The following is a 10,000-nucleotide window of genomic DNA, read 5'->3' as shown; positions in this document are numbered from 1 at the left end:
ATGGTATCGTTAGATCCGTATTAGATATGACACAGCTCGTTGATAAGCATTCATTTTACGATATAAATGGAGGAGAAATAATAAATATAATTAATAGTAATATAATAATTGATGTATAAATTTTCGACGAAAAACGAGACTTCGTCGAATATTTTATAAAAAAGAATAATTAAATGGAATACTTATATATTAAATATTATTTTATACATTTTATAACGCCCGTGTGTGTATGCACAAATAATAATATAATGTACTATACAGTATAATATTAAAATTTCATGATTCATGTAAAATAAAGAGCAGAATTGAATTGGAAAAAAAATTGAAGCTTGAAAATAGAATGATTCATGTACGCAAAAAAAAAAATAGTAACGAGAGTAAAAAAGAAAACAGCTGATGCATATCTTGTATTTTACAACTGTTATTTAAATGTAAAAAAAAGAAAAAAAAAAAAAAGAAAAAACTAATATTTATTAAAGATATGATAATCCATAGTAAAAGTGTTTATTAATAAGAATTTTTCATTAACTTAGTATATACTTAATATATACTAAAAATGTGAATGTTATGATGAACATAAGGAGAATAAAAAATACATTATTGTAACTTGACAAGTGTAAAAGAAAATATCACTAAAGCTATTAAAATTTCAAAGTTTTTGGAAATACTTTCGGATGAATATCGATACTTCGTAAGTTCTTGAATAAGAATGAATAAGAATGAATAAGAATGAATAAGAATGAATAAGAATAAATAAGAATAAATATTGACGAATTTCGATGTTTACTCGTCAGAATGCAAATAAAAAAAAAAAAAGAAAGAAAATAACTGATAAAAATTGTTAAAAAGTTTATTCTTGTTGGTATTAATTTAAGATAACGATTCTAAGTGCAAAATTTATGTCCATTGATATATTAAATTAAATTAAAATTATTTTGCATATTCATTATTATTATTATTATTATTATTATTATTATTATGTAACTATTATTAGCGTAATTTTCGAAGCTTTTACGAAAATTTAAAAATGTAATTTTTTTAAAATCAAAATCGAAGAATTATTTTTGAACTTATTATTGGCACGAACCATTATAAAACTTACCGTATGATGGATGATCTTAAGGCAACAATGAGATCCCTTTAAATTAATTAAGGCCAAAGGTTAAGAACAAATCGAGTTAGGTGGTGTTGATACATTGGTTTATTTTTGGTTATAATTTAATTTAATGGCACATTAAATTAAATTAATGGCACATATATATATATATATATATATATGTATATATAAATCTGAAATCTAAGATCTCCGGAAAACGTGATCTCTTTTGATCCTTCTGATCCTTCTGATCTTTCTGATGAAGGAATTTTGATTTGCCTTTGTCGAAACTTTTCTTTTTTTTTTTTTTTTTTTTACTTTATTCTTCTCTCATTTTTTCTTTATCTTTGTACATTTGATCTCTTCAAAGTAATAACTTCATGTCATTATTTTTCTTTACTCCATTTCTTTCATTTTCTCCTGTACTTTTTTTTTTCCACGGAACAAACACGTCAATCATGTAAAAAGCCGCATGCCGCAGCTCAATCTCCCTCTTTCCTCGTAAAAGATTCTCGTCGACTTTAAAAAGACAAAAGTTCGATAAATCTTTCCTCTACGTTTATCTCATGGCTTTCTTTGAACTCTCATTACGGACTTTCTTTCTTTTTTTTTTTCCCCCGTCTATTTTTCCTTTCTTTCTTTCCCTCCACCTTTTTTTTCCTTTTTCTTTCTTTTTTTTTCTTTTTTTTTTTTTTTTTTTTTTTCATTTAAATTATCCCAAAGTTCATACGTTCAGAATATATCCTTGTATTATATTGATAATTAATTATCATTGTAACCTAATCTTTATTTTAGTATTTTTCCAATTGAAAAATAATTATAATCCATGAAATATCTTTTCTCGTTATACGATAATGAAAGAAAAGAAAGAAAGAGAAAAGAGAAAGAGAATAAAAGGGATGAAATAAAATTGCTCCGTACTATTACCGACGTAATTAACAACATTCCTTATCAGTTAGGAATGTTACGGACACAAGGCATTCGTGCCAATTGTTCGTTCGCGTGCGTTCACGACGTTCACGCTGCATAAGCATTCACCTACGAGTTCGTCGTTCGTGCAAGTCTTTCTTAAACCCGATATTAATGTATTTCTACAGATACATACATACATACATACATACATACATACATACATACATATATACATACATAGAATACATAGATACGTGTGAAGGCTTGCTAAGTTATTTTCAACGTACACATAGTTACGGGAAGATGAGCAACAGGTGTAGTATAGCACAAGGGTCGACTACCGCATCGGCCTCCCTGCAGTGCTAACTCAGTCTCTCTCTCTCTCTCTCTCTCTCTCTCTCTCTCTCTCTCTCTCTCTCTTTCTATATGATTCTCTTTCTCGTTCTCTCCTGATTGTCGATTAACTAGCAGATTTCGAAACTCGGGATATTAATTCCGTTAACGTGCTCGAGAAGTTGGTACTTCCAAGTTCGACTCCTTATCCGATTTTAACTCAGCAAGAGGTCGCCGATCGTCTAATCAAACAAGTAAGAAATATATGGTTCGCGTTAACGATTCCTATTTTTCATAGTCGAATGAATTTGTTAGATGAAACCATAGTACTTGTCGTTCATTTTAATCCTGGCTTATATATGTAAGATGAGTAAAATGTATAACTATTTATTTATATATATATAGTAGTAGTTGAGTTTCGATATTTTTTTATATTATCACAATTCTTTTTTTCTTTTCTCCCTACCTTTCCTTTCTCTTGTTCGTTGGTGAAGAAAAAAAAAAAAAAATAAAAAAAAGAAAAAAATAAAAAAAAAAATAAAAGAAATGTCGGTTAAAGGGTTAAATCGATCTAGCAAACTTCGTTTAAAGGTTGAGACGTGATTAAGCGGAAATTCTCCTTCTCTCTTTTTCTCTTTCTCTCTCTCCCTCCCTCCCTCCCTCCCTCCCTCTCTCTCTCCCTCTTTCTCTAGGTTTCTTTCTTTCTCTCGTGCTTTCGGTCTTTCGTTGCAATCAGGGCACAGCCATCGATCTTTGTCTTTTAACGAGTAAAGTTATAGAGGAAAGTTGCGCCAAGATGGAACATCGATCGACATCGAATTTCCGAGACGAAAGCACGCAAGAAATATTTGATATACCAAGAAGGAATCGAATTTGTGTGTTAGATGCAGGTGCAATATGTCGAGTTGTATTAGTATATTCTATACTCGCACGTACATATAGTCACGTCTTTATCGATCTAAGCTCGCATGTAAACACGCGATTCGCGTTAAGCTCAATGACCCGAAAGAGGTCGCAAGATTTCGTAACAGCGAGAGAGAAAGAGAGAGAGAGAGAGAGAGAGAGAGACAGAGAGAGAAGGGTTTTATCTTTTAAAGAAGAAAATTTTGTTCGTCAATTTTTCTGACATATCCAATATGTAAAATTAAAATCGTCGAAATATAATTTATCATCGTCTATGTCTCTCCATACCATGTCAAATTTTGTTTTTAGTAATATTTAAAGGAAAGGAGAGAGAAACAATTTATTGAATTTTTCTGAAGGTAGATATATATATATACACATATATATATATACATATATATTTGGATCTACCTTAATAAGGTTTCAAAAAGAAATATATATATATATTTATATTTATATATATATAATAAATATATATATTATATATATATTTATATATATATATTTCTTTTTGAAACCTTACGAAGAAATCTTTCTTATATTTTTTTCTTAAAAGAAGAAAACGATTCCAGTGTCCTTTTCTCAAAAAGAAAAGCCACGTAAAGAATTCAGTTTCGAGAAAGTGCTTCTCCCCTTTCGATTTTCTTACAAATCGACATTACTATATATATAGTATATATATATATATATATATATATATATATATATATATATATGTATGTATGTATGTATGTATGTATGTATGTATGTATGTATATACGGAGGAGATATGTCCCGAAAGATTTCCACGGGAGTAAAGGAAATATATCTTTGACGTTGTTTACTGCGAAATCTTATAGATAGCGGAATTGAGTTTTTCTTTTTCTTTCTTTTTTTTCTTTTTTTTCTTTTTTTCTTTTTTTTTTTTCCAATAAAATAATTTTTTTCTATCCCTTTTCTTTTCTATTGTCAGACTTTTTAAACTTTGTAAGAAAACTTGTCGTATTCTTTTCATTTGCTTGGGTTACGTTAAAGAACTTAAAATAGAGCGAGAACTCGCGAAAGAAAGAGAAAGAGAAAGAGAGAAAGAGAGAGAGAGAGAGAGAGAGAGAGAGAGAGAGAGAGAGAGAGAGAGAGAGAGGGATAGCAATATTCTCTTAACTTTTCTTTGATCAAGTCTCTTTTTCTTATTATTATATTATATTTTAAAACTCAAATTTATATCTACTTTAAATTGTTCCGTCTTCAACACGAGACACCATCATTATAACGAACAGCCTTTGGGCAAAGCCTCTCGTAAAGTTTCCACGCAATTATTAGAAGATGTATATATGTATATATGTATATATATATATATATATATATATATATATTTATTCATGTATATATATGTTTAATATGCATATGTATGCATAATAAGCATGTATAGTGTGAAAGATGGCACGACTTGTTTCGAAACTCGTGTTATCCGAAATTCTAACAGCCTTGTCGGTTTCTAGGTTCTACGAATAAGTTTTAAACGATGAAAGCCACAATTCGAAAGTTGATAATAGGAAAATGATATATGGTTTATGTTGACCAGACAAGCTTCGGTCGGTTTCTCATAATGCCTGAAATAAAAGTCATTCAGAATAGGAGAAGAACGTTTCATTTCTGTTTCATTTCTGTATCATTTTTATGTGTGATATATTTGTGCTATATCTCTTACTTTCTTTCTCTCTCTCTCTCTCTCTCTCTTTCTCTCTCTTTTCTCTTTTCTCTTTAATGGTTCGTCTGAGAACGTTATTAAATTTTTATTCCACTTGAATCTATCTTCGTGGTTTTATATGAATGAAGTTTTGAATACGATTGTCGTATTCTACGTGAAAGTTCACACGCATTCGTCGAATGAAATTTCATTTTAGCTCCAGCTACTAATGCCGACGGTCACGTTGATCTCGAATGCTCTTTTTTGTTTTGTGTTCTTTCTCGTTTTTTTTTGCCTCATTTTTCTTTTAATTTTTTTTTTTTTGTATGTTTTTTAATTTTTTTTTTTTAATCATTATTACTACTACTACTAATATTATTATTATTTTTTTTTTCTTTTCTTCTTTCCTCTCTCAGTGTCTGACATTTCTAAGAAAATATCTTTTACCGGTCTAAACTAACGAGAATTGAAACTCGTGTTACGTGACGAAGAAGCTTTCTTTTAAATAGAAGATTCTTTCTTAAGGAAAAGGAAATCTCGAGGATATCGAGAAAAGAAAGAGAGAGAGAGAGAGAGAGAGAGAGAAAGAGTAAAATTTTATCTCGATATTTTTAAAAGACAAAAGAGTAAGAAGGTGAATCCGTGGATCTTAGAAATCGAGCTATAGATGGTAAAGGAGCGAGACAAAACGAAGGATATTCAAGTACGAAGAAAATAGCCAAGTAGACAGGGATCTTGTTGCATTTTATTATCATCGCTAACGAAAAAAAAACTTTGGCTTTCTCCATCGAACTAGTATTTTTTTTCCTTCTCTTTTCTTTTTTTTTTTTTTTTTTTTTTTTCTTTTTCTTTTTCTTTTCTAAAAGTCTTTTTCTATGGATTTCGTTTAACGAGTAACGTAACGTTTATATTGTTTCACGATATTATAAAGTAATAATAAAAATACAAACGAAAAAAATATATCTTACGTACACTTTTCAATAAATATATATAAAGAAATAGTTTTTCTTTTCAATGAAATATTTATAAGAAATAGATTTTGTCACACGTTTTAATATATTCGAGATAAATTGTATCCAAAAAAAAAAAAAAAAAAAAAAAGGAAAAGGATTGAACAAAACTAAAAAAAATGTCATTGTAGTATCGTTGTAATATAAAATATCGGATTCACGTTGTTATAAGTTGAACGATAATTTTCAACCTGTCTGGTGCATCTTCGGATGCATAACTCATAGGAATGAATTATCGTAGCACACGATCATGAACAATGGGGGAAACTTTGTGAAATGTCACTAACAGACACTTTCAATACACATATCGTTCCATTACCGATTATTTTTACGTGTTTACGTAGATATAAGAATTTTTACTACATTACGATTTCGGGAGTCAATTGAAGAGGAAAGAAGAGAGAGAAAGAGAGAGAGAGAGAGAGAGAGAGAGAGAGAGAGAGAGAGAGAGAAAGTAAGAAGAACGTAGAACGAGGATTACGATTAAATCGAAATGAATTTGTTTGTATGTTTGTCAAATCGAATCGTGGTCTTGTTCCAAAGTTTATCGAAAATCTCGAATCTCATGTAAGAAGCTCGAAAAGCGGCGAAATAAACTTATTACGGCTAAGTAACGTAAAACAAAAGGGAAGAAAGAAGAAAAAAAAAAAATTAGAAGAAAAAAAAAAAGAGGAAAAATCGAAACCATCCTCGTGAGCGTTTTTATTGTAGCCTGTTTGTGTAAAACCAATAAAGAAAAGTGTATCATTCGATCCATCATCCACGTTTGGATTACATACGTGGGGGGTGGGGTCGTTCCATTTCACCGAGAAATCGAACCACCCACCCCCTATTTTTCCTGTTTTCTATGATATACTTCTCTTGCATCTAATCTTTATTTGCATATACACAGATAGGCACTTACATATATACATATATATATACATATACATACATACATACATACATACATACATACATACATACATACATACATACGTAGGTATATAAGCATGGTGATATGTATCGACGAGCCGATAAAAGGAGAACAAGATTTTTATCCTTTTACTTCTCTCTTATTTCCTTTTTTCTGGTGGAGGGAAAAAAAGGGAAAAATAGTATTTTCTCGAAAGGAAGTATATATCATCGATCTATATGCGACAGAAATCGCGAAATATACATAAATATACATTTATTGATTCTATGAAATGAACTTCGCATTTAAATATTATTTCTTTGAAATATAATAAGGTATATTTCATGTTAAAATCTTTGTCACTGTATTATTTATATATATATATATATAAAATAATTTTGTTGGATAGTTTTCTTTTTTCATAAAAAAAAAAAAAAAAAAAAAAAAAAAAATTGATGCAAATGAATAGATCTTTTCGATAGAATAATAAGTGAGAAGGATTTATTTATTATCTCTCATAAAACTTTTTACTTTATTTATCAACACGATAAACGATAAGTTCTTAAAAAGAGAAGAATTTAAGTTACGAAGAACAATAGATGTATCCTTTTATCTATCATCTTTATTTTTCTTCTTTATTTATTTAGTTTTGTATTTTTTTTTTGTTCTTTTTTCTGTCGTAGAAAGCGCGTACGAAGATGAGGAGCATATCGCCAGGGGCGGAAGGACCCCTGGTGAAAACGATTTCGACGAGGAAGGTGCCGATGGAACAGTCACTGGTACGACGTTCTATCTAAGAATGGCGACGAACACGTCAAGGGGTCAAATATCCGGCGCGGGAGGAGGCTTCCTTAGGGGTGCCGGCCAACAACACGTCAACTTCGATCCAGAAGCACCCCCGTTGCCACCCCTAGATACCACCCAACAGACTACGAACCTCCTCGAGAGACCCGATGCCGATAAAAAAGTTAAGGTATAATATCCTTTCTTTTCAATTTTTTTCTTTAAAGCGTTTTAAAAGGATCGAAATAGGTTGTACGCTATCGTTCTTTTTTTTTTTTTGTTTTTTCTTCTTCTTCTTATTATTATTATTTTTTTTCTCTTTTTAATCCCTAATCGATTTCTCGAGAACAACAAATCAAAATTAGGAAATATATCGGATAGTGTATATATATATATATTTTTTTTTTTTTTGAACAAAAAAAAAAAAGAAAAAAAAGAAGAAAAAAGAAAAAGAAAAATAAATGAATAATAACGTACTCGCGTAAATAATTGTTCGTAAAAAAACATGTCAGAGGATTAACATTATATTTTCGTATACTCTTTGATTCTTTGGTTTATTCAAAAGATCTCAGATAAAATTGTTAAATTAATTCATATATTTGATGAAAAGCATGCATTTTAAACAAGTTCGTTAATAGTAATAGTTAATAGTATTACAGGGAGTTACATGACGTTGAAACTTTTACGAAAATACGTACTTAATATTAATTCAATGATTTTTTTTCCATTTTTTTTTTTTTTTTGTTTCTTCTCCCTTCTTTTTACTCACTAACTCATGACAAACTAACTCATGACAAACGATTACTTTTAAGCATGGAATATGAATAATCCATACGAAGGATTTCGTTTGAAGAAGAAAAAGTATGATGCTTTGATTATATTCCCTTGTGAGGAAAAGAAAGAAATGAAAATGAAGAAAGAAAGAAAGAAAGAAAGAAAGAGAGAAAGAAAGAAACAAAGAAAAGAAGAAAAAAAAGAAGAAGAAGAAAAAAGAAATGAAGAGCTCGAATAAAATTTTCTTCTTGTACATGGAAGAACGATTTAATTTAGATTTACAATACTTAAATTAAATCGGATTAGAGATTACGAACCGTAATTATCATTTGGAAGAATTATTTCAACTCTCTGAGTTGGTCACGAAGGAAACAGTAAAAATGGAAAAAGTTTGAAGAAAAGGGAATGGTTGAAGGTGAAGGAGGGAAGGAGAAGGAAGTGGGGGAGGGCCGAGAAAGAGAGAGAGAGAGAGAGAGAGAGAGAGAAAGAGAGAGAGAAAGAGAGAGAAGGATGGTTAAATGCTTTTGATTCGTTTAAATGCAAGTACCGAACAAACAGCTTTCGATGTAACGAAAGGGGTAATCGCAAGTGGACGATAACGACGTTACAACGTCGATCCAATTTGTGAAACTCGCGAATAAATTGAGAAGCTCCGTTCATTTTATTATTTCCTTTACCACTACTACTTCCTCTTTCTCTCTTTGTCTCTCTTCTTCTTGTTTTTTTTTCCTCTCTCTCTCTATCTCTCTCTCTCTCTCTCTCTCTCTCTCTCTCTCTCTCTCTCTCGCTTTCTCTCTCTTTCTCACTTTGTAGTTTTCCCTCGAATTCATTGAACCGCAAAACACATAGGAAATCCTACGATAAAGAATAATACTTATCGTTCGTTCCGATAATCAATTTCATTTGATAGGAACATCGGCAAGATAAAAAAAATATTTCTCCATATCAACTTTATCAGTTTGATGATTCGTATGTATAAATACGTACCACGTATTATGGATATATAGTTAGACTACATTTGTTAGACGACATTGGAAATACTGTCGGGGATCCTATTAATTACCATGATACGTTTGTACGAAATTAATTAATTATTCTATATTTGTATATTGCTAGCTTCACGCTTCTCTATATAACAGGATCTAACTGAAATGTTATTACGATAGGTACGTGTAAATCCAAACGGTATATATAATTTATTATCGATAATACTGAAAACGTCGGACATTCGTTACATTTTAATTAGCAAATTCGTCAACTTTCATCGTAGCGAATTTCATTATCAATATCGTTTATATTTTTATAAACGACCGACAATTTTTTCGTTCTTTTTTTTTTCTTTTTATATTTCTTTTTTTTTTTTCTTTTTTTTTTATTTTTCTTTTTTACACATTAAAATATATTCGATGCGAAATCGAGAAAAGAAAAAGGAACGTAGACAGACGTTAGTAAGAGAGATTCGAAAAGCTTTTTTTATATATTTATATTGGAAGATAAGTATATATATATATATATATATATATATATATATATACGTTTCTATGTATCAGTGTTTGTATAAACGGTAGCTGACAAAGCTTCTACTTTTATTACGTCGTAAAGTGTCAGTCGAGTTTACTATTCTCCAA

The 10,000-nt window shown here is 30.0% G+C and overlaps 1 protein-coding gene across 7 annotated transcripts in view; it reads left to right on the top strand.

Annotated features, from left to right (window-relative positions):
• The window catches only part of Trpgamma (Transient receptor potential cation channel gamma), a 78,534-nt gene that overhangs the window by 46,507 nt on the left and 22,027 nt on the right, over positions 1-10,000 (top strand). For all 7 annotated transcript variants that reach the window (XM_035866248.2, XM_085656946.1, XM_085656945.1 and 4 more), the window contains one exon: positions 7,499-7,788. In XM_035866248.2, coding sequence (XP_035722141.1) covers positions 7,615-7,788 — 174 coding nt within the window. In that variant the 5' untranslated portion in view covers positions 7,499-7,614. The remainder of the gene's footprint in view (positions 1-7,498; positions 7,789-10,000) is intronic.

The sequence above is a fragment of the Vespa mandarinia genome, chromosome 5 (genome assembly GCF_050613455.1).
Source record: "Vespa mandarinia isolate Hongniang chromosome 5, ASM5061345v1, whole genome shotgun sequence".
Taxonomy (NCBI): Eukaryota; Metazoa; Arthropoda; class Insecta; order Hymenoptera; family Vespidae; genus Vespa; species Vespa mandarinia.
The sequence above is the reverse complement of the archived record's forward strand: the minus strand, read 5'-3'. Positions and strand labels throughout refer to the sequence as shown.